We start from the raw sequence: 26,472 nt of genomic DNA on the forward strand, positions 1-26,472 counted from the left end.
GTAAGTGGGCAAACTTACAAAATCTGCAGGGGATCAAACAATTATTTTCACCACTGTATATAAAACATATATGATTCCAGTAAACCTAATCGAAAGTATCAATATTTATGAAACAGAGAAAGGGTGCAATTTGTACAGCTAATGATGGAGTAAAATGAAGTAGGTATTCACTGTGCTAGAACTGTATCAGCTTTTGTTGCAATAACCAGAAGTCTGTAGCGAGCCCTTAATCTGTTTGGAATATCCTGGTGCTTGTCTAGAAATGTTCTATGCAAATATACCTCTAAATTTATATAAAGACATGACATTTTAAACAAACAGTGCAGTGAATAATTATTTTATACATATATATTACAATTCACATCAGTCCCTGCCCTCAAGGTGCTTTCAATCTAAAGCCTGGTACACACTAGTAGGTATTTTTCGTTCCGAGAGATCGTCATATTAACAAAAGCAAGGTTAGGCTAAACAAAAGAAAATTTAACAGATTCCTGGTAAAATCCCCCCATCAAGCTATTGTGTTCTGGCAGCTGCCAAGGCCATACACTGCTTGAATTTTGCTGGTATTTTGCTTAAAATAAACCATATATACAGGGGATAGAGATAAATGAATTCTAAAAAACCCTTGTCAGTTGTCAGGCAGAAATGATACCATCTGTAAGGGCCCAGTCACATCTAGGATGTCCATTGCCACGTGTTAATGCATGTCATTTGTGTCAAGGCAGCCAATTCATTTGAATGCGCTGACAACATACCAACAGCCAAACAAGCAGCATTTTTTCTCACTCAGCACACCACAACACACTAGTGAGCTATCACTTGTGTTGGAAGCGAGTTGCTCTAGTAGGTTGGGGTGTAACTGAAAACAAATGGCACCGCAAAGCACTAATGTGTGTATGATGCATTGCCACAATGCACCATATTGAATAGGTGTGACTGGGCCCTTAGGTATTAAGGGACATACAGGAAAGGGGGACACAGAAGCCCATGTGGTACTTGATTTAAGTACACTAGTGTGCACTTTAAAATTGTAATCAGGTACAGAAGAATTTGGGAAAAAACAAAAGTGTGTACTTGATTAGGTTCTTGAGGGAAACATGGGTTAACTTGATTACACTTTAGACTATCCATTTTGTCCTTTTAAATTGTATTTAAATTAAAAAGCGTAGTATATTTCAGCTTGCCAGTTATTAGCTACATTTTTATTAGCTTTTTTTTTTTTAACATATTTTGCTAGTAACATACATTTTGTCTTAGAGTGACAGCACTCACTCGCATCACTGTATCAATGGAGGAGCAGCCTAAGAAATAAAGTGTATTAGGACTACAGAACATAACATAGGGGAAGGTGATCTGAAGTTTAAAGAACTGAGGTAGACAGGGCTGATAATATTGTTTGAGCCAACACTGCAGAGCACTACATTTCTGGAAGAATCAACAAGTTTTTTTTGCACTTCTCAAATAGATATAAAAATGCTTTTATTTGCATATTTAACAGATAAAATGTAAGCAAAGAAGTTAATTTTAATTCAGAAGAAAGGGTAAATACAAAATGTGTCTGGGCTCTAGTAATGCTTTCATAGAATGTCATTATTTAATTTAGAAATGGCTTGTAAAGGTTAATAGCAGGTGCCCAATAGCATGTAATGGCATAGACATTACCACCTACCTTTTTGTTAGTTTATGAGAAGATGAAGTGAAAATTACCATATTCTTAGCTATTGTCACTTGTGCATCACTGCCAAAATATGTCCATATGAAATAATGAAAAGTACATCTGACATTCAGAGAGTGCATCTGAACAAATCTGTTTTAAAAAAGTAAACTGCAGAAAAATTTGCAAATATTTATACGAACACAGAAGGGAAGTAAAATCATCTTTTTTATGAGGAAAATGAAACTGAATAAACAAAATAATTTGCAGCTGCCATGAGGCTGATAACTTGGTAAAAGCAAGCGCTTTGAGCAGAAAAGTGGAAATGAGTCTTGCCTAAGTTAAAATTTCTTTTAAGATACCAAAATATAAAGCTGAAAGTGGTTGTAAACCACTAAAGTAAAGTATGAGCAAAGCATATCCTTCTATACTGTGTACTTGTCTCAGTCCAGAGCATTTGTCTGCTGCCTTGTTCCTCTGCTATCTGCATGTGTCACTGCTGAAACGTTTTCCTCACACCAAGAGATAAAAAGGTGATAGAGGAGGGAGCTCCAACGCGCAGCCTGTGATTGACAGCCTCAGCTCCATTCCTGTGTGCTGTGTGAAGGAGTGTCAATTCCCTCTAATCAGCTCTCCTCCTTGAGCTCTGCAGTGTAACTTCAGCTCCATGCCGCCTATGCTCTGGAAGCTCAGTCAAGCTTTATAGATTCCAGACTTTGAATGGATGTAAAGAGAAGACTGCAGATAAACAGATACAACTTATGTAGGAGGATTTGTTTCATCTCTGTGTATCACCTGAGGCAAATCACTTCACTGGGTATATGTAAGGGTTTGCAAACACTTCAATGGAACGTAAGTCATTTTTGATCTTTTTAAATCTTCAGCTTTCTTTAAAATATCACCTACCGATCCTGCTATGAAAGTCCTTATTCAGTGATTTTTTTTTGTGCTGCAACATCCTATCCCTCTCAATTGTTTTATACACAGTGATTTATAAAAATAAATGTAAATTTGTTTGGGGTACAATACATTAAGTGGGATTATCTCTGAAATGGAGCTAATATACTTTAAACCTAAAGCAGAAGCTCTCATCCAGGGTTATATGTACCCCAGGGGGTAGTTATTGCTGAGTAAAGTAAATTCAGGAATAAAGGTTTAAACTTTGTGCAGTGAAGGTGGTAGCACAAACGGTATATGTGTACAGTCTTGAGGTTTGAGTGTATAGCTGTTACCATGTTAGTTGTCTTATATAATGAATACATACGTAGTTCTGATGCAGGTCTAACACTGTATTTACTGAATGCTTAAAACACATCACAAGATAACACAAAAAATAAAACAAACAGAAAAATAAAACCCAAAACTTTAAAAATGTTATTAGAAGGTACAGTGTTTGGAATATAATGTACTGTAACAATACTTTTTTTTTTGTTTTGGCTAGGGGAGATAGGGGTTAGAACCAATTATTTATTAGTGCAGCTTGTGTCCCTTTCAGGAACCCTTCATCTCACTTTCTAACAATGTTGTCACCGAAACCTGAAGCAGGGAGAAACCTCTTCACTAGGAACACTGCAGCTTAAGCACACTTTATTGGTAGACTGTGGGACGGCTAGGATCTCTATGAGCTCTCTAACTGCTGCCTATGGCCCTGTAGAATTTTCCAATTTGTTCTTATAAGAAGAAAAACTCCCAATGAAATAATCTTACAAAGGATCTACCCCTACCCCAAAAGTATAAGCAGAAAATGCCATTTGGAAGAATACATCAACCCAGCATAAACCTGGAGAGTGTTGACGTTTTTAACTAGCTGCCGACCGCAGATAGCCGAATGACGGCTGCACTGCGGCCGGCCAGTCCTGAGTGGACGTCATATGACGTCCTCCCAGAACGCGCTCTCCTGCGCGCCCCAGGGGGAGCGCACCCGGCGATCTCCATGATCGCTGTGTCCTACGGACACAGCTGATCACGTGATGTGGTAAAAGGCCAATCACAGCGGCCTTTTACCACGTGATCAGCGGTGTCCAATGACACGCTGATCAGAGGGAAATGCAAGTGCCGGTTCTCGGCTGCACTTTCCTCACGCTGTCAGATCGTGAGGAAAGTACTGCCGAGAACCGGCAGTTGTCAGAGCGGGGATCGGCACCGATCATCAGGGCACTGATGATCAGTGCCCTGATGATCAGTGCCCAGCAGTGCCACCCGCAAGTTCCGCCCACCTGTGCCCAGCAGTGCGCCCACTAGCTCCACCCACCTGTGCCCAGCAGTGCACCCACCTGTGCCCAGCAGTGCACCCACCTGTGCCACTCTGCAGTGTCACACACCTGTGCCCAGAAGTGCCACCTACCTGTGCCCAGCAGTGCCACCCACCTGTGCCCACCAGTGCCACCCACCTGTGCCCACCCACCAGTGCTGCCCACCAGTGCCACCCACCAGTGCAGCCCAGCAGTGCTGCCAGTCAGTGCCACCAGTCAGTGCCCAGGGGTTGTGCCAGTCAGTGCCGCCAGTCAGTGCCCAGCAGTGATGCCAGTCAGTGCCGTCTATCAGTACCCATCATCAGTGTCACCTATCAGTGCCGCCTATCAGTGCTGCATATTAGTGCCGCCTATCCGTGACACCTCATTAGTGCTGTCTATCAGTGCCGCCTATCCGTGCCACCTCATTAGTACTGCCTATCAGTGCCCTTTAGTGCTGCCTATCAGTGCCCATCAGTGCCGCCTATCAGTGCCCATCAGTGCCGCCTATCAGTGCCCATCAGTGCTGCCTCATCAACGCACATCAGTGAAGGAGAAAAAATACCTGTTTGAAAAATTTTATAAAAGAAACTTTTTTTTTTTCAAATTTTTTGCACTTTTTTTATTTATAGCGCAAAAAGTAAAGCGCTCAGTGGCGATTAAATACCACCAAAAGAAAGCTCTATTTGTGAGAAACAAATGATCAAAATTTCATATGGGTACAATGTTGCATGACCACGCAATTGTCAATCAAAGTGCGGCAGCGCTGAAAGCTGAAAATTGGCCTGGTAAATAAGGGGGTATAAGTGCCTGGTAGGCAAGTGGTTAAAGAAATGGAAGCAGTTTAAAGATGAAAAAATATTTTAGATATTTGCAATGTACCAATCTATCACCTCTAATGAGGTATCTCATGTGTGGATGGCTCCTGTGTTACTTAACCTCCCTGGCAGTATTCCTGAGTGTAGCTCTGGGTTACGTTTCAGTACCAGAAGCGGTAACCCCAAGCTACACTTATGATTACATTGCAGCGTTGCTCTGGGATCCCTCGAGCACTTACCTTTTCCTGCGCTCCAGCGATATCCCCCCGGCAGTGTCCCCGGTCATGTCCTCTGACCGATGCTGGCATCAGTCTTCCGGGTTCCGGTCCCTGTGAGCATCGGGACGTACGGGGGACAGAACCGGCAGGAATTTCAAAAATGTAAAAATTTGACATTCACTCAATACACTAAAATCTGCTAGTATTACATTACTGTATCAAAGCATTTCGCATACATTTTGCCCCTAGTGCTTTGTCCTGTGCCCTGCCTACATTTTTACTGTTCTTTCTGCCTGGAAACTGAGAAACGTCCATGGCGTCCAAAAAGCATCCCTTTAGTCAAGAGTGGTTTTAGACCAGTTACAGAGCAGCGATAGTAAATCAGAACCACTTGCATAATTGAGTGATGATTCGTGGGGAAATTCGTCATCAGACACTGAAAACGATTTTGCGACTGAGCTCAGTGATGTGCAAACTTGGCGCTCTATTTCAAATTTCAGTGTTTTTGGTTTGATTACATTATTTAATTAAATTTATTATATTATTTTTTATGATTTATTGGTATAATTTATGATTTTGTGTTTCAGATTTTATCATGCCAGGGATGGTTACTAGACTCTTGTTCAGACAGATTTCAGTGAGTTATTCCTAAGAATTACAAGCCTACAATAGAAAAACAACATATTTCCATTGAAAACAATGTACCGCTTTGAGCACAGAAATACTGACATAATCAGACTGCTAGGGAGGTTAAAATGTTAGTTTCATTCAATGCTGACACACAGACTTAGAATTCCAGCTCTCATACAACATATACAATTCATTTCCTCCATTCATAAAACATCTTGTATTTTTTCCACTGAATAAGGGGAGATTGTGACGCTTGTCCCCCCCCCCCCCCCCCCTTTGAGGCACACAGAGAGAACCCAATTCAGATCCCTCAGAGTCACTGAGGAACAGACGGTGAGGCTACATGGGAGACCCCCTGTGCAAAGGTTAAAGAAGAGCTTTATACATAACAGTTTGATTACAATCAATGGTCTTTAACAAAGAACATACATTGCACGTTAATAATTATGCAACCAAAATTAGTGTGTGCTGTTATTTGCCTCCAGCATTGCAACTGCTTCGTCTTGCTGGAGTCCACCATTTTGTTGAAGCCCAGAACACTCACTTCCTTATTGGAAACTCTCCCCCTCTCCTCCCCTGGTCTCAAAAACTATATGTCACTTTCTCCAATTAAAATATGTACATTTCCAGCCTTGATTGTATGTTCTGGCTCAGTTAGAGGAAGGCTGACAGAGGCTTTACAGTGCTGAAGTTCACAGGTTGCTGACGAGGGAGAAAGGAGAGAAAATCAGGAAGGCAAGACAATACACTGTTCTTGTAATTTTAATTCTTTTGTTTCTCCATGGCAGAATAGTTTGTCCTTCACCTCCCCTGCTATTCTCCCTCCCTAATCTTCCATCACCACAGTCTGTGTCATTTCTGTTGCCTTCTTCCCCCTTCAGCAGCAGTAAATCTTAACGTTTTCAGCTGATCGGTCTCTAGTGGCTTTGATTTTAGGCACAGTGCCAAGAATAAGGAGCAACTGAGCATGTGCAGAGCAGGGTGAGACAAATAAGAGCATTACTGGATTTTAAACAGTATAGGCACTTATTTTTAATGCTTTATGTAGCTATATGCGCAAAAGGGGTCATGAAGTGATCTAGCAGGACTTAATTTTCTGACTAAAGATCCAGTTTAATCAAGGAGTGTAGGGTCAACAGTCTTTGAAACAGGACAGAAGGGTAGAAGCCTGTTCCTGGATAGTGCTGAAAGTCAAATGCTAGTCCACAGTCCTGGACAGGAGAGTTCAAATCTGAGATGCAAGTTTCACCTGTGGACCACTATGTCATGAGAAGTGTCCAGGACTAGACCCAGATACTCCAAAGGACAAACTAGTTCCAGGGGTGATTAAAAACACATTGTTGGACAAAGGCAGGGACGAGAAATTTGTAACGTCTGAAACATGTAATTCCGGGAGTCAGGCAGGTATTTTTCATTTACATTTAGCCCAGCTGGGGGAAAGTAGCAGGGCTTGCCAGATAAAAGCATTTGGGCTGCTCCATTGCCACCTGATTGCTTCAACACATTCCGAGAAAGTGCCAGCCCCCACGTGTACGCGCACCCACCATGTATCCTGGGCTGCATTTGCCCATCTGTGTGCTCGGGCCGCAAATAGCAGGCATCCCGATCAGAAGGGAGGGAGTAAAGCAGACACACATCCGCTCTCCTCCCTTGTTTCCTAACCTGGAAGCAACATGTATGTTACTTCCAGGTCCCCATTGACAGTGTCCCTGGCCATTGAGGCTGGGAAAGAATGTAATGCAGTGCAATCTGTACTGCATTACATTCAGAGGAGCACAGGGGAGACATGCAGGGTCTTTTATACCCTGCATGTCTCATTAAAGAGAACCTGTTACCAAAAAATAATCACATTGGGGACTTATTGGCCCCTATGTGATGGGAAAAAAAAAGTTAAGTAAAAATATATTTTTTTATTGTATATTAAAAAAAAAAAGTTACATCCAAGCACATAAAATTCCCCCCCCAAAAAATGTTGAGCTCTCCCCCACCGCCACATATATGCCTGTACAAACACAAGCATCGGGGCACCTAAGCATGAAAATGTGTTTGCGATGTATATCGCAGCGCACTCCGGAATGAGAGGAACATTTCTAGCACAAGACATCATCTGCAATGCTAAATTGATGACCTATATGGGGCTTGTAATGCGTCACCTATAGAAAATATAGGGTACTGAAGTTTGCCGCCATTTCACAGGTGCATACAAATTAAAGGTTTGACGTGTTGGGTATCGATTTGCTCAGTGCAGCCTCATCTTTAATATTTTACAGAAAATTGGGTAATTTATTGGGTTTTTGTTGGAACTACCATTATTTTATTCTCTAGTGTGTCTGCTTTCATAAACCATGTGTTTTATGTAATCCTTAGGCATAAAGTGATTTTTAAAATGTGTGCAAAAAAACCTCAAGAACTGTCCTGGCAGTGAAAGGGTTAAAGGATAAGCTCACCTTTGTGAACGTGTTACATGTTCCACCCACTTTTAGGGTGGAATATGTAAAATGTGCCCACGTCTGCTGTGGCTCGGTGATCCGAGCCCTCTGTGTGACAGCAGTACGGAGAGAAGTTCCCCATACCAGCTGTCACTTTTTGAAGTGTGTGGCTGTGTGGGGCTCCACCCACATGGCCACGTAATTTATTCAGAGTTCTGTGAATGAATCTACTACAAGTACTGACATTCTTTGGAGATGTCGGCTTGTAGTACTCAATGAACTACCACGGCACTGTTGAGCACTCTAGTAGTTCACTGACTCTTCCTGTCAGTGTGAAACTACCTGCCCATGCCATGTATGATGTAAGATCACACTGACAGTCTGCAGGAGTACTGCATTACACCCATGATCTGCTGATTGTTGGTGCAATGCTTTCCAGGCTTCTAGAAAAAAAATAGTAAAATGCATATTTTTTTACGTGCAAAAAATGTGCATTTATTACTATTTTTTGAAAAGGAGAACTTATCCTTTAACAGAACAGAAACTGGAGCTTGATCTGACCGCTTAGCAGACCCTTGTACTGAGAACCCAAGTGCTTCCGTGTGTGAGGGTAACCTGAGGGAATAAAGTTTTTTTTTCTCATTGGGGCTGGCGCCTCATTTTCTCACTCAACAGATGCGTTTCTGCTGAGTGTTAAGAAAACCTGACACTCACCCGATTTGTGCTCGTCACACTGCAAGGTCTTTCCCTCCCTGCTAGTCCCTGGGTGCAGCGCAGGAGACAGGCAGGGAGGTGAGGAGGAAATAAACAGCGTAATGTTAAAAATATTAAAAAAGTTTAAGTCACCATAAAGCCCCTTTCGTTTTTAAAAGACCCAGACACTGCTAAAAGCAATAGTTAAAATTATTATTTTTATTAGTACAAGTAGATTGTCATGAGGGACAAGTAGACTGGGACCCCGATTTCGTCCCTGGACAAGTAGATTTTAAAATTTAAAAAAAAAGTCCACATCCCTGAAAAGCATTTCAAACTGCTCCCTCTACATAAGCTCATTTAACCCTTCCGCTGCCAGATCTGTTTTGTGTTTTATTGCACAGGTTTAAACAATCATTTCAGACCCAAAATTTATTTAAAACCCCCAAACATACTGTATATCTTCTGAAAGCAGATACCCTGTAGAATAAAATGTTCTAATTCTTTGTCACGCAATATAAGTGGGGGAGAAGGCAGTCCCATTCACATCATTTGGGACTCACAAAATCGGCCATGGCTCCTACTCTGACAGTCGTGCATGTGCACAGCCCCAAACACACACTGTCTGTATTGGGTCTTGTGCACCCACACGGATATTAATTTGGGAGCAGTGACTGTGTCTTTGTTCTGTTGTGTCCCAATTGATATGAATGGACGATTGCCTGGTTGGGGATGCACAGAACACCGGTGTGGGTAAATACTGTGTATGCTGTAGTACTCAAGTGTGAATGAGCGGTTCCAGAGAAATCCTGGAGGCTCTTTAAGGCTGGATTTGGCAAAAAGATAGCACTGCTAGATATAACAAACTCAACACATCTGAACCGGCTTTTAAAATGCCATCTGGTTTACTATTCATACACTGCAGCATGAACATTTCTGAAAAGTAAACCTACTATTACTTAATATAATGTTGACATCAAGGATTTTTATGCATGTGAATAACAGGATATAGCACACATTTTATATGTAAACACATATAAGGCCAACAGGGAAACAAAAAACTATACAAAGCAAATATGTGAAAAAAATTATACAAACTTCTATGATCAATATCGCACTAATGGAAATATGAACTTTCAATATAGCCGACAAAAACGGGCTATTGATTTTCCATTGAAAAACAATTCTGAGCGTAAACTACTTTTATACTGCAGAACAAAATTACTAATAGATTCTCTGCATTTCTCACAAGCTCGATAAGCAATTCTAATCTTATTAGAAGAATGTACAGTGGCAAGCAGTACAGAATAGCAGATCCAATTCTTCCAGCAATACAGAAAGCATGGGCTAGCCATGTATTTTAATAGGTACTTGAAAGAAACTTTTGTACTTGATCAAATTTTAAAGGATCTCTAGAACTGGCATGTTTCAAATTAAGAGAGAATGATTTCCTTGTGGCTATCAAGAGTGAAGAAAGGTTGGGCTTAAAGATACCTCTTAGATGACAGCATACATTCTCTGTAAAAAGGACATTTTTGTGTACTATAGACGCAGTTATAAACCTTGCAATTTAACAAATGGGTTGATTTACTAAAGGAGCAGCAACTGTTCACCTAAAGTGAATATATACAAAACTTTAACAAATGGAAGTGAACATGTGTTCCATGTCAAAAATTCAAAAATGTTCTTGCATGTATTTGATTATTCAAATCAAACAGAGCTTTACCTCTTTAACTAAGCTCAGTGTATATTTAATTGGCGCAGTAAGCTGTTTCTTCCTTTAGCAAATCAACTCCAATGTGTATAATACACACTGAAAGTTCCTGCTGTGAAGCTATCTTTTTATTGTTTCAAATGATGCCTGTATCAGAAGTTGGCAATATACAAAATATAACCATTTTGCCACACTTGCTATTTTCAGTACTATACTACAATCAGACATTTGAAGTTGCTGATCAATTAGGAATAAATGAAGACAAATTAAGAATGCTTTAACAGAGCATGCACATTACAAAAATGTTTCTGTCATATATTGGAAGTGCTGAATGATTTTTCAGCATATCTTGCCCACCATAAAGTGCTATATGTTAAAAATAGACGTTTTCATAATTTAACAGCACAAACCTTTTATTCCTATAAAATCACTTTTTACTTTTTCATGTGTAGTATGAAAACACAGCCTAGATAAGCCTTGGTGTCAAACTATTTGGACCACTGTTTTATAAAAGGTAGCCATCTAATCTACCCCAATCTCAGCACACTTCCACAAACTGAAATAAGTTTGCTCTGAAATTATACAAACAACAAAGCTTGCTTTTTTTTTTCTTTTAAATGTACAGCAAATTTCTACACTGGATGCAACGTCTGCTCTAATGTCATACATTATATATCAAACAACCACCAATTCAAGCAATGGTACTCTGGACAAGCCGCTAAATGCACAGCTGACAACTTGATTCACACTCCAGTGAGCATGGCAATGACACAGGGAGCTGTAAAAAGCAAAACAGGAAATATTGGTGCCACCTGCCTAGCTGTGCAGAGTGATGAAAGCCTGTGAATCATGACACTGGCTGAACAGAATATCAAATACTTTAGCAGGTAAAAGAATTAACTGTTAAATTCTGCCTATAGTACCTATTAAGCTAGTGTTTAGCCAATATCCATCTTTTTCTTAGATCTGCATAGACTTGAGAAGTTTATCCAGATCGGAGACTTGAGAGTCTTACAGTGGAGGGAAATTTCACTTTAAAGTGGTTTTGTTACAGTCTATTGCTGGCCCAAATTACATTTGCAGGTAAAATAAATAAATAAATACATACACGTGTATGTGAACTTCATATTTAACTCTCTTTCTTGAGTTCCACTTTAATACCTCAGTTTTTCAGAGTGCCCAAGTATACAATAAAGTGGCAAAGAAGGATTTCACAGTTCTTTGCTTTTCACATTCTGTTAACTGAACATATCAACAGTTTATTAGCATTCCCTACAAAGAACCCATAATTCTCCATCTGTTTCCTGAAATTGATTTTATATTACTGTCTTTCTGGACTATTGCTTAACAGTCATTAAATTACAGAAAACTGCTATTTGCACAATATTGCAATGTCACATACAATCCAAAATGTGCATATTTCTTTCCTGGCCGGTCTAAGCTGGCAATCTGAGCTAGGAAAAGATTATGCAGCTGCAATCTCAATACTGTGCCTCCTAGTCATAGCTGTTGTGTTTTACCACAGTTGACAAAATAATACATATTTCAGAAACCGATCTTTATTTTGCTAAGTAGCTACTGTCAGAGATCCAAAGAACGTATGACCCTTCTCTTTGCACTGATCCCTGTGCTATTACATGACATGGGAAAAGCCCGATTACCTATATGAATCTTTCATTTCATGCACTGGAATGGTCTTTGGAGATTTGAGGATACACTAGAGCCTGTTATTGTTATGTTTCTATATTCCTAGGCTCTATGAATACTTGTAGTGTACACAAATGTACAGTCAGCAAACAAAAACAAATACCACTAACTACTGCAACTGTCTTCACAGTACGCAGACTATTCAGATGCAATTCATTTTAAGACAATATATAGCAGCTTTGCATAAAATCAATCTATTTTTTATGGGTAAAACTAAAAAAGTATATTTTTTAAAACATATTATTATGAAAAATTGAAAAAGAATGAGAAGAAAAAAATATTTGTGTTTTTTACTTCAAATCAGCAGGTTTCACAGAAAATTGACAGATATAAGCTGAAACGTTTCTAAGCCTTATCATAAACACCTAATATAAACTTGATATGAAAATAAATCATTCTGTAAATATCCATTGATAGTACATGACAGTCTCTACTAAACTGGAAAAAGATCTACCTCCAACCAAATCCTGTCAGGGTAAAAAGTAAATCAGATATAATGGAAAGCCATGTGTAATCAATATTGTTTTCCACCACAACACCAAAAGCATCTGTAGAACATCACTTTCCATAGTCTATTCTTAAAAGGTTGCACAATAACAACTTGTCTCGAATGTATGGGGTGGGGGGACAGGTTAAACTGTGCCCAACATATTCACCCGGGCCCCCCACCTCCCCCTTCCCAATGTTTATGGTAACTCGGAAACTGAGCTGTAGCAGAAATCCAAATGTTTAATTATGTTACCAAGCACTACATAACAAGCTCTCACAGACCTTTGTAGCTGCAGACAACACAGATCAGTTCATCCTCAATGAGCACGAGGTGCAGTAAAGTCCTAGAGTTTAGTCTCGGAACCCCCCCCCCCCCCCCCCTACACACACACACACACACCATTTCCTCTTTTCCCCCTTCCAGAGAACCCGCTTTGTATTTATATTAGAGATTAGGAGGATGAAAAGCTATCACACCACTGCAGCAAAGGAGGAGCAGAATGAGCAAAGCTGCTGAAACAAAAGCATTTCTGCTTTAAAGATTTGTGGACAAATTATTCAACAGTGTGTGCAGCTACAGAGGTCAATCATGGCTTGGTGTATAACTCAGAGTTTGTAATGAATATATAATATTTGAACGTCTATAGCCAGGCTATACAGTAGCTCTACAAAAATCACAAATGGTTGGGGCATGCCTTTTTTTCTTGTAACCTCCTGTGTACCCACAGGAGGGTAGCCCTGTCTGTGAGCTCTACAAATGTTTTTGACCTCTCACTACTATGAACTCATATCAGTGCCTCTTGGATGCTTTTTTCTTCATTATATTCCTACAAGATGATATACAACTGGATCATGTAATTTATTTCATGTATATAGTGTTATTCAGAAATCTCAAACCTGTGCCATATAGCATTTTATCAATAAAACATTCTTGAGATTTTATTAAAGAACAATTAGATAAATGAGTAAATGATTCTTAACCAAAAATATAATTTTTTTTAATTTTAAGTATTTTTTTTAAGCTATTTCAACCAAAATACACCATGTACAGGTGTATGGTGTAGATTAAGCAAGCAATAAAGCTGGACACAAATGTGATTGTACAATCTTTTAATATAGTTTGAATGGCAGAAAAAATAGACTGCACAATCTGATCTTGTACATCATTCTGGAGAGCTGGGAATTAATTCCCTACTTTTTCAAATTCAGAATATCTTATTAAGGTAAAAGTGAAATGTGTACTGTCTAGTTACTCATTTGGAAAAATCAAACTTATCTTCTACTGATTCAAGAGACATTACCTCTCAAATCCTTTGATGCAATAAATGTTTAAGGAAACCTTAAACAATAATGCAACATTATTCCCTTACACATGCTGAATATAATAAAAGTCACATGATGCCATTTTAGTCCTTGTAAACCTGGCAACTCTTAGCACAGATTCATCAATTCAGGCTACAGAATGATGGTGTTGTGTTGCACTCAGATAAGTAGCATGCCTGTTTTGGCTATGCAAATATGGTAGGCGACAAAGTAAACCTTTGGGCACTCCATACTCCTATAGCATTTTTGATGTGCCCAACATATTACTGGAGTCTGTGTATTGCCATCTGGATGTCAAGTCATTATTTGGCATGCACAAACATCCTACATGTATGCAATATACTTTATAGCTAAGTGAATCCAGAGCCAAACCCTTTTTTGTATTTTAAGTTTTGAATAAAGTGGGGAAAGGTTAAAATTCTCATCAGGTTTTACTGTTGTCAGAGGCTACATTGGAGAGGTCCTTTCACTTTGTCTGGTAAAAAGCTTAAATTACTTGTTTGGAGATTATTAAGGCAGGACTTTACCGCTTAACGTGCATTGGCTGTTGCAATAATATATACACAGCACATTTGCACATTATGGCAGACGTAAAGAATATGTTACCCCAACATTTCATATTTTTGAAATGTGCATGTTGTACCATGTATTTTTGTTTAAAAATATCCTATTCTCACCATATTTCCTTCTTTGTGTGAAATATCTGGTGATCCTACCAGTCCCCTGCTTTTCCATTTCAAACTGACCACACTAAAATTAGAAGCTCATCCATCCCTGCGTAGTCAGTTTTCTGGCTGTGCTGTCAGCATAGCCTGCTTGACATCCAGTGGCCAAGACTACTGCTGATAAGCCCCCATACACAGATCTTCACCAGACCAGTGTATTGCACTTCCTCTGTCTCCTGGCAACACCCCTCTGCAGTCTCCACCCTTACCTTATATACAGCAGAGAACAGAGGATATGTGATCACTTCTAAAGAAATTCTTCCTTACAAAAGTCTTCCAGTTCTTTGAGATTTCTGGGCTGTCTGTCACGCACTGCTCTTTTAAGGTCTATCCATAGATTTTCAATTATGTTGAGGTCAAGAGATTGTGAAGGCCATGGCAAAACCTTCAGTTTACGCCTCTTGATGTAATCCCCCGTGGATTTCGAGGTGTGTTTAGGATCATTATCCATTTGTAGAAGCCATCCTCTCTTTAACTTCAGCTTTTTCACAGATGGCATCAAGTTACCATCCAAAATTTGCTGAAATTTTATTGAATCCATTTTTCCTTCTACTCGTGAGATGTTCCCTGTGCCACTGGCTGCAACACAACCCCAAAGCATGATTGATCCAACCCCATGCTTAACAGTTGGACAGAGGTTCTTTTCATTAAATTCTATGCCCCTTCTTCTCCAAACGTACCTTTGCTCATTCCGGCCAAAAAGTTCAATTTTAACCTCATCGGTCCACAGAACTTGTTTCCAAAATGCATCAGGCTTGTCTATATGTTCATTTGCAAAGTTCAAACGATGATTTTTGTGGTGAGGACGTAGAAGAGGTTTTCTTCTGATGACTCTTCCATGAAGACCATATTTGTACAAGTATCTCTTTATAGTGGAATAGTGTACCACAACTCCAGTGTCTGCCAGATCTTTCTGGAGGGATCGTGCAGTCAAACGTGGGTTTTGAATTGTTTTTCTCACAATCCTGCGAGCTGTTCTGTCTGATATTTTTTTTGGTCTTCCAGATCTTGCTTTAACTTCCACTGTTCCTGATGACTGCCATTTCTTAATTACATTCCGAACAGAGGATATTGACATCTGAAAATGCTTTGCTATCTTCTTATAGCCTTCTCCAGCTTTGTGAGCGTCAACTATTTTCAGTTTCAGTTTTCTAGACAACTGCTTAGAAGAACCCATGATGCTGATTGTTGGGGCAAGGTCAGATGAGTCTGGGCATTTAAAACCTTTGAGATTGATATCACCTGGTCTTCCCAGACGATGATTGAGAACAATCCATGACACTGGCAGGTCTCAGCTTGGCAAAGGGGGCAGTCCATGCTATAAATTCTGCAGGGTGCCCAAACTTTTGCAGACGCCATTTGTTTTGTTTTCTGTTATTTTGAAAGTGTAAATGATGGAAATAAAATCTAACTTTTGTTGACATATTATAAGAATGTCTAATCTGTAATTTGATGCCTTTTGGAGATTTTTCCATCTTTCCTTGGCTTCTTTATGCACATTAATACAAATTTTTAGCATTATTGTTTAATAATGTTGCATTATTAAACAATAATGCAACATTATTCCCTTACACATGCTGAATATAATAAAAGTCACATGATGCCATTTTAGTCCTTGTAAACCTGGCAACTCTTAGCACAGATTCATCAATTCAGGCTACAGAATGATGGTGTTGTGTTGCACTCAGATAAGTAGCATGCCTGTTTTGGCTATGCAAATATGGTAGGCGACAAAGTAAACCTTTGGGCACTCCATACTCCTATAGCATTTTTGATGTGCCCAACATATTACTGGAGTCTGTGTATTGCCATCTGGATGTCAAGTCATTATTTGGCATGCACAAACATCCTACATGTATGCAATATACTTTATAGCTAAGTGAATCCAGAGCCAAACCCTTTTTTGTATTTTAAGTTTTGAATAAAGTGGGGAAAGGTTAAAATTCTCATCAGGTTTTACTGTTGTCAGAGGCTACATTGGAGAGGTCCTTTCACTTTGTCTGGTAAAAAGCTTAAATTACTTGTTTGGAGATTATTAAGGCAGGACTTTACCGCTTAACGTGCATTGGCTGTTGCAATAATATATACACAGCACATTTGCACATTATGGCAGACGTAAAGAATATGTTACCCCAACATTTCATATTTTTGAAATGTGCATGTTGTACCATGTATTTTTGTTTAAAAATATCCTATTCTCACCATATTTCCTTCTTTGTGTGAAATATCTGGTGATCCTACCAGTCCCCTGCTTTTCCATTTCAAACTGACCACACTAAAATTAGAAGCTCATCCATCCCTGCGTAGTCAGTTTTCTGGCTGTGCTGTCAGCATAGCCTGCTTGACATCCAGTGGCCAAGACTACTGCTGATAAGCCCCCATACACAGATCTTCACCAGACCAGTGTATTGCACTTCCTCTGTCTCCTGGCAACACCCCTCTGCAGTCTCCACCCTTACCTTATATACAGCAGAGAACAGAGGATATGTGATCACTTCTAAAGAAATTCTTCCTTACAAAAGTCTTCCAGTTCTTTGAGATTTCTGGGCTGTCTGTCACGCACTGCTCTTTTAAGGTCTATCCATAGATTTTCAATTATGTTGAGGTCAAGAGATTGTGAAGGCCATGGCAAAACCTTCAGTTTACGCCTCTTGATGTAATCCCCCGTGGATTTCGAGGTGTGTTTAGGATCATTATCCATTTGTAGAAGCCATCCTCTCTTTAACTTCAGCTTTTTCACAGATGGCATCAAGTTACCATCCAAAATTTGCTGAAATTTTATTGAATCCATTTTTCCTTCTACTCGTGAGATGTTCCCTGTGCCACTGGCTGCAACACAACCCCAAAGCATGATTGATCCAACCCCATGCTTAACAGTTGGACAGAGGTTCTTTTCATTAAATTCTATGCCCCTTCTTCTCCAAACGTACCTTTGCTCATTCCGGCCAAAAAGTTCAATTTTAACCTCATCGGTCCACAGAACTTGTTTCCAAAATGCATCAGGCTTGTCTATATGTTCATTTGCAAAGTTCAAACGATGATTTTTGTGGTGAGGACGTAGAAGAGGTTTTCTTCTGATGACTCTTCCATGAAGACCATATTTGTACAAGTATCTCTTTATAGTGGAATAGTGTACCACAACTCCAGTGTCTGCCAGATCTTTCTGGAGGGATCGTGCAGTCAAACGTGGGTTTTGAATTGTTTTTCTCACAATCCTGCGAGCTGTTCTGTCTGATATTTTTTTTGGTCTTCCAGATCTTGCTTTAACTTCCACTGTTCCTGATGACTGCCATTTCTTAATTACATTCCGAACAGAGGATATTGACATCTGAAAATGCTTTGCTATCTTCTTATAGCCTTCTCCAGCTTTGTGAGCGTCAACTATTTTCAGTTTCAGTTTTCTAGACAACTGCTTAGAAGAACCCATGATGCTGATTGTTGGGGCAAGGTCAGATGAGTCTGGGCATTTAAAACCTTTGAGATTGATATCACCTGGTCTTCCCAGACGATGATTGAGAACAATCCATGACACTGGCAGGTCTCAGCTTGGCAAAGGGGGCAGTCCATGCTATAAATTCTGCAGGGTGCCCAAACTTTTGCAGACGCCATTTGTTTTGTTTTCTGTTATTTTGAAAGTGTAAATGATGGAAATAAAATCTAACTTTTGTTGACATATTATAAGAATGTCTAATCTGTAATTTGATGCCTTTTGGAGATTTTTCCATCTTTCCTTGGCTTCTTTATGCACATTAATACAAATTTTTAGCTGGGGTGCCCAAACTTTCGATCCCCACTGTATATATATATATATATATATATATATATATATATATTCCTTTGGCAGAAAGGTGCTCCTGATGATCATGAAGGTGCTCCTGACGATCATAAAATCATAAATGATCACACAGGACCTGTAAACAACTTTTGACTAATGAATGAGAATTTTAAAATGTATAAATATGAGCAAAAAAGAAAATGTTTAGAAGATAAATGTATGTGTATACAGGTAGAGTTGCGCTAATCTTCAAATACTCCCAAAAATGTACTTGCACAACACATAATACAGTGTAAAACAAACTAAAAACAAAATATGCAGCACTATTTTCAGTAAATAAACTATATGTGATCATATTAAATGAAATTAGTGTCCAAGAGTGTTCCACTCAATTTTTGATTCACTGTGTGTTAGTATAGTATAAACATGTTTTTTTTTTTAATATACGTTACTGTATATGTACTGAGTGGAACACTTTTGGACATTATTTTAATTTATTATGATCACATATAGTTTATTTATTATAAACTATATTTATATTTTGTTTTTAGTTAGTTAAATGCATACCTTTTCAGAGTCAATTTTTCCCTTTGTAAATTCCAGCTTCCAGAACTGGAGGGCCTGCTCCAGTGTTAAACCAATACCCTTAAGGAAAAGGCCATACTGCATGCGGCCTCCATGACGAAGATGATGGTGCTCTCTCAAAGACTTGTGAAGTTGACGCATACAGAGTGGAAATGACTTTGCAGAAAGCTAAAGAAATAAAGTCAACAGATCATTATTCAAGAAAAAAAAAAAAAAATCAAACATCTTTGACAAAGTCATCACAGACCATCAAACTTCTCATAACACTTGTCAAATTAGAATGAGGCACCATTCTGAAAAGCTGCTATGCAGAGTCTGGATATGATCCAGTTAAAAAAAAAGAAATAGTGCAATGTCAACCTGTACTGAAACGTCAGTTTGCATTATTTGTTTTGGAAACCACCGTATGATTTGTGCGAATGTCATTGGTTTGATTCAGTATATGCCTGTGTATTGTGTATATTTTTGAACATTAAAGTGGGCAAAATGAACCTAATAAATAGTACAGCATCGGTTTCTTTGAGAAGCCTGTACTCTGATATTGTCAGGGCTCCCGGGTATGACCAGAGGTGTGTGACTGACGCAGGGAAACGCAGACTTCAGATATGTTATAAACAATGTAATTTATAAACACTAACCATACAAACATAAACGCAGTGCAATACTAAAACATAACACAGTGCAAACAAACCAACCAACCACCCACAGATAACAGTACATACAATGCAAGCGTCGTCAGGCAGGCCGGGTCAATATCAGTCAGGCAGGTAGGTACAGGGGGAGCAAGCGGAGAATGGTCGGGGTCACAGGCCAGGTTCAGCAGGTAGCGGGCAGCGTGGTACAGAGGGTCAGGCAGAGGAGAATGGTCAGACAAGCCAGGGATCAGAGCAGGGTCAGCAGAGAATCAGACAGGAACAGAGAGCAGGAACAGGATACAGGGCCCAAGAGAAACACAACACCAAGGCCGCGTCTGCAGGTCTGAATGTCCCTTAAATACACCAGTATAATTAGTTCCAGGTGTTTGACTGGCTGCAAGGTTGAGTCTCTGATTGCTGGGAGCACCCGCTGGCCAGCCCTGGTACTGCAGCTCATAAGGCAGCTGAGTCCCACTATTGCTGGCCAGTCCATTCCTGACAGATATCACAAGCTGCATTACACATTTCCATGGCAATGATTAGTGTTAAAGCGTGTATTCACAATAGGTGTGATGGACTGCACTGGGCAAACTTGCCCACTGCAGTCCCAACACAAGACAAGGTAATATAACTTGGTTACAGTTGGCTCAGTTCACACAACTGCAATGCAGTGGGTTTGCAATACTTTTTTTCAGTGCAATCCACTGTATCATGCCACAGCCTTCTCAACAAACACCAGCAACTGCTGGTGTGAATGGGCCCAAGTAAACCTAATAACTACAGAAACTATGTCTGCATTTACAAAGTGTCTTACAAAACTGCATACATCTTTTGGTTCTTATTTTTCCTTGAACCACACAACTGGAAAAATGGCTGAGAATATACCAAACTTGAAGCATGTCTGGATACATACAATTCAAATGTGATGCATACAATTTAAGGAAGTCAGGTATCTGCACTATTACCAAACACAAAAAAAGCGTAGTGAAGTAGGATGCTAGATGTATTTTTTTTTTTTTTTTTTTAAGAACTGGCTACCAGACAGTGTAATACTGTCATTTCTGTGTACAGGCTGAGTGGCTGTAACTATCTGCTTCCATCTGTGAATCCAGCCACAGGAATCTGCTGGATTGTTGCCACAGCTGGCATACAACTGCAGTATGTATGAGACATACTTGTTTAAGATGCAGGACTAGCTTACTCCTTTTTAAAGGTTCTGAACAACTCTGAAAGCTCTTCTGAAATCAAAGCAATTTACATTGCTCAGAGCAAAGGAACAACAAATGCAAATTCTGATCTTTCCAGTTAAGGCATGTCACATGAATAATTTGGAAGCAGCAATCTATAGTGGTACAGAATAGATCATTTTAGTATTACTGGTGCTAAGGAAAAATAAATAGCGGCCAATGAAAGGTCTGTGACACACCTTTTTTTGATAGGTGACTGAGTGATAGACTTTGTGCAGCATATGGAGCTCGTTCTAAAATCAATGTTATGTTATCCAATGTAGTTGACAACGTTACACCAGCAGTTTATAGTTTTGTAGACATGCAATTCACCTTCAAAACTAAACTCCCAGGTAGGCAAAAAAATGACATTTTGATCTAGTAGAAAGACACTGCAACCTTGTGCAATCTTTAGGGCAAATAGAGTGTGTGTGTGTGTAACGCACACCCTCCAAACCACTTCAAACTTACCACTCAAACAGAGGCAAGAGGCGTAACTAGAAACTTCAGGGCCCTGATGCAAGAAACCATGAAGCCGGGGCCTTTCTCCCTGAACCCTTAAGGTCTCGTGTCAGGCCCCCTTCCTGCCACAGTAGCAGAATGCCAGGGCCCACTGGAAAGTACAACCTTTGTGACCCTGGTAGTTCTGCCACTAGTATTAGTAGTTGGTTTTTTTTTTTTTTACAATTTAATTTATTATTTTTTTAAGAGCCCCATTTGGGGGCTTTGATCAAAAATCAGGGGTCTCTGATCTTTCAACTTTGAGACAGAGAAAGGAGTTTGAGGACACAGCCCTCAATCTCCATCTCTGCAGCCTCAGCAGCACAGAATGAATGGACAGAAATAGCTCTGTACAGAGCTTCCGTTCATTCACAAAATGAAGCATAGCAAACACAGTTTACGATGATTCATTTATTATTAAACAGAGTCCATGATCGGTACTGATCACGTCTTTGTCCATTCAGAAAAGGAAGGGGCCGGTAAATTACATATTTACCAGTCCATTGCTTGCTCACCATCCTGACACATCCCCCACAGCAGCTGGCAGGAAAGGAGAGGTGGGAAGCTGGCAGTGCTGCAGGGGGAGAGGGGCCAGTGGAGCACACAGGCACCCGGGAACAGCAGGAGACAAGAAACCTGAATAGGTGGGGGCGGCATATAGAGGAACCTATCCCTCCATTTCCCTCTTGCAGCAGCTGAATGCCTGCAAAAGGGAGAGGAAGAGAAGCTGGCTTTCAACTGCTACAGGAGGAAAATGGAAGGCATCAGTTCCCCTATATGACACTCGCCACCACCTCTCCTATCCAGGTGTACAGGGGAGCCACACCCTCTGAAGCATGGGGCCGAGTCACAATTGTGACCCCTGTAGTTACACCCATTCACTCCAGTAACTCCCCTGCTGTCCATTCCTCCTGTTACGGTCATCACAAAAATATCTGGTGTCAACGTGCACTGGTTTTCAATCAATACATATTTCTTGAGGGTAGGCTCACAGTGTACTGCTTCTTATATATAAAATTACATTAAAATTAAAATAACATTATATAAAATGGTATAATTTACGTAAACATATAAGCAATTACAGAAACGATACAGCTAATAAATGTACTCATTGCCAAGCAGTATTGTAATGAAGTATGCTTAACCACAAGGTACACTATGAACATTAAGGGATACATATTTTAATATAGTTGAGAAAGACTGATATAGCTGACCAAGACTTTCATGGGAATTCAAATAGGATGCAGTGCAATTTTTGCAACATATATTTTGTAAGTGACAACAATTTTCAATAGTCATAAAAATACAAAGGTAAATCATATAAATGCTAACAAGTACAGTAATATTTATAATGTCACTAAAGTCCAATAACAAACTGACATTTTTTTTAAACTATGACAATGATGCCTGCTTTATAGTGGACCTTCACTCCCTCAGTCAACATGACTATTTTTAATCCTTATGCTGCTAGCATTAGTAAATAGATAGGAAGGTATAATACACTTACTTGTTTTGACCTTTTTTTTGTACACTTTTTCTTCCATGTTTCCATGCCTTGGCAAATGTCATACATTCCAGAAATCTTCTTGAGGGGTTTTCTCAGCTAAACGCAACCCTTTGCCTGCATGCCTGAGCTAAGGGCAGATGAATTCCAGAAAGTAAATACTACAAGACTCATCTGCCCTTACTCAAGATGGCCACGTACAGAAATGCTAAGGAGTATTTTGTCAAAAAGTGATTTCTGATAAAAATAAAATAAAGCATGGAAACATGGATGAGTGTGAGAGTTTGCTTTGAATGGTAAATATCAATAAAACAGCGTTTTTGATTTGTAGTGCATAGTGCAGTGTAGCTCTGCTTTAAATTTTTATTTAAAAAAAATCACAGAACATCACTGTGTAACTTAAGCTGTTTACAGCTGTTGAATATGTATGTTTAGTAATAACATACAGAAAAACTGAAGGAACTAAAAACTTACCGCATCAATTTGGTCAAGTGAAATTTTACCAGTGTTTCTTTGTGAACTGAAATCTTGACCAATGTAAGAATGGCTATCAAAAAAAAAGAAAAAATATTTTAAAAACATATTTATAAAACGCTTCAATTATAGCAGAATTCAAGAGCAAGTCAGTGCAATCAAGAAGCCAGCAGGCATATAAAGGTGCAAGTATACTTCTGTCTTCCATCAGTAATATACAATTAAGTTTTAGCACATTTAATGTGGATTTTTCAGTAACTTTCCAAAAATACATCAAGCAAAAACAATTTTTTTTTACAGTTTTTGTTTTTAGCCTCTGTTATTTGTTTTCATTTCTGGCAGCTCTGGGTGCTTTGCTGCTATCCCTGCTGACAGCTGTGGTAATCAGTGTTTGAGAGGGTGTATTACAGCTCCCTGGGACCTGCTTACTGATTATATGCTGGTGGGTAGCCCATTTTAGACAGGCAGAAGAGATCGGACAGGCATCCTGGTTGCCTGTCCGATCTCTGTCCCAGAGGCTACCTGTCTGTCATGCTGAGCACCTTTTTAACTTTGTGAGTGTTTTTTTACACTTTCCATTCTACACTATGGTTGTTACACTTCGCTCCCCCTTACAAAAACAAATACCTGACATGTAACAATACTGTTTATAGCAACATAAAGACTTTTTAACATAAAAAGCAGTCCTTTGACTCCAGCTAAGTGCCTTTGCCTAGGAAAGGATGCTGCCATTATTCTGATGTAGACAGGAGGAAGCATGTTTTCAGTCTCCTTTCCCTAATGTCCCATTCAGATCTAGCCATATTTAAAGCATGATCTACATGCATTTCCACATGTGGTGCATAGGGCAGCCCATTCACTTCAATGGGCTGCCACATGTGGTGCATAGGGCAGCCCGCCACATGTGGTGCATAGGGCAGCCCATTCACTTCAATGGGCTGCTTTATGAAAGTTTGTGACCCAAAAGAAGTTCCTGTTCCTGTTTTGGCAACAAGCTTATCATGATTTTAAACCCACCATTGTCGCGCGACAGTTGGAGCTAAACCGCACTGCATTTGGGGGACCATTAAGAATAATGGCATCCAAACACACATTGCACGTTTTACTGAAATTTGTAATTGCAGGCAGAATCGTGGCACTTCTGCCTGCGATTCCAAACCGCCTAATGTGAATGTGATCAGACTACTGTAGCAAACATTAGTAAATACATAATAAAAAAGGTGCTTATGCGCTTAATGGATGTGTGACTTTTTTGAAAAATATGTATGAGTGATATCCAAATAAACTGAATGCTGCAGTCCCCTACTTGTGTAAATTAACGCAATAAAATGATAATATAGAAAACAATGAGATTGTGCATAATTAAAAATAATAGTAAATAAAATAAATAAACATATACACATTAAAGTCCCACAAAAAATTATTATGAAATCGCTGAACCAGCATCTTGTTTTAGAGAGTAAATGTTAACACAGGAAGATACTTAAATAAAGACTCTTCCATCGCTGAGGTGTCACTGGGACACTGATCTCTCAGCAGTTACAGAGATACTGAGAAATGCACTACTGTCCACTCATTGTGTACCTCCAGAACTCACCTCTCACACATGGATCTCCTCAGGCTCTGCTGTTCTGGGTTTTGCTAGGTTCCCAGGCCATATAACCTGCGGCCAAATTTCGTTCACTAGACACTACCAAAGTGTTCATTATATAAATAGTATGAATTTTATACATATTTTTAAAATGGAAAATTAAACACACATACTCCTTTGGAATTGAACAGAGATTTCTGATTTTTTTTTTTTTTTTTTGGCCACTAGATGGCGCTGTCACTGATCTTGCAACTAATTAACTTGTGATTTTTGATATATCTGTATATAGAATTTGTTTGTGTGTGATCAAGATTTCTTAGCACCTTAGTACAATCTTTTGATCAAGCTTTGATTTGGTTTTTAGATGTGGGAGAAGGATCAGGACAGAGCTATGATTTGGCTATAGTATTGATATCTATTATCTCAAACACCACAGATCTCTTAAAATATAGAAGTCCCTGGGTTATGGTAAGGAGCTGGAGCACTTGGTTGTGTGATGCACTGAAGGAACCACTGGATTGCATAGTGTTAGGCATATCACATTATGTGGATTGAACCTATCTGCATTCAAAAAGAACTTTTGCTTATAGGATTCACATTTACAGGGATATGCACTTACTTTATATCTTTTCGTGATTTTCTTGTGATTTTTGTTTACATGGCAGTGCATATACTTATTCATATATATTTGATTTTTTTAAAAATTTTTTGAAGGGCTAGCGCACCTATTGTGTTCTATGTATGGATATTTGTGTGCTGCCTTTATTATTTCATACTCTTCATATAGAAAAGGATGTTTGACATACATGTACAGTAAATAAAACACACTGCATAGAGTTTTAGCTCAGTTTTACTGGCCATAGACTACTTGAAACTCAGATAATTCCAGATAAATTCACTTAGTTGTTGGCCCTATCAGACCAACACAGCTCAACATCCTTTAATTATAAAATGTAAACAGGTGGGCAGAAAATTGTCGGCCATATCTAGTCACAATGCAGCCATTGTTTGGTATTCTGACAGCCACTGCCAGCATCTGTCAGAATATCCCAGCTGGAAAATTCATCTACCCACAATGTATAGCATTGGTGGAAGGAATTGGTTAGATTTTGTTTTTCCATTCAGCCCACAGGCAGAAGAAAAAAAATATCTTGTACTAAACAGTCTTTTACAATTTTTTGTGAGGAAACTGAGGTGATTTTATACTTTAAATGACTACTTAAATTAAATATTTGGTTTATTTTGAGGATTTACTGGAACTCTATGATATACGTGTGCAAATGGTATATATAAAGCGAGCGCACTGTAAGATCAAAGTGTAAAATATCAGCATCTGTGCACAATGGTAACCAAATAAACCTTTAAATAGACAAACAGTATATAAGTGCAGCGCTAGAAACTTCGTAATAATAAATAGATGCAAAAACACATAAAATGCATATATGGTGTTTAGAATGAGTGATCAAATGATAGTTCGTATTGGTGACAAATCGTGCCTGTCTAGTACTGATGATAAATAGAAAGAGAAAAATAGGTGCAGCGCTAGAATC

At 39.2% G+C, this 26,472-nt stretch overlaps 1 protein-coding gene across 1 annotated transcript in view; it reads right to left on the reverse strand.

Moving 5' to 3' along the window:
• The window catches only part of PRIM2 (DNA primase subunit 2), a 164,024-nt gene that overhangs the window by 32,025 nt on the left and 105,527 nt on the right, over positions 1 to 26,472 (reverse strand). Inside the window, exons 9-10 of the mRNA XM_089694116.1 lie at positions 23,332 to 23,404; positions 18,974 to 19,159 (exon numbers count right to left, since the gene is read on the reverse strand). Of these exons, the coding sequence (XP_089550242.1) occupies positions 18,974 to 19,159; positions 23,332 to 23,404 (259 nt within the window). The remainder of the gene's footprint in view (positions 1 to 18,973; positions 19,160 to 23,331; positions 23,405 to 26,472) is intronic.

The sequence above is a fragment of the Staurois parvus genome, unplaced genomic scaffold, assembly GCF_062004578.1.
Source record: "Staurois parvus isolate SC_StPar_1 unplaced genomic scaffold, SC_StPar_1.0 ptg000652l, whole genome shotgun sequence".
Taxonomy (NCBI): Eukaryota; Metazoa; Chordata; class Amphibia; order Anura; family Ranidae; genus Staurois; species Staurois parvus.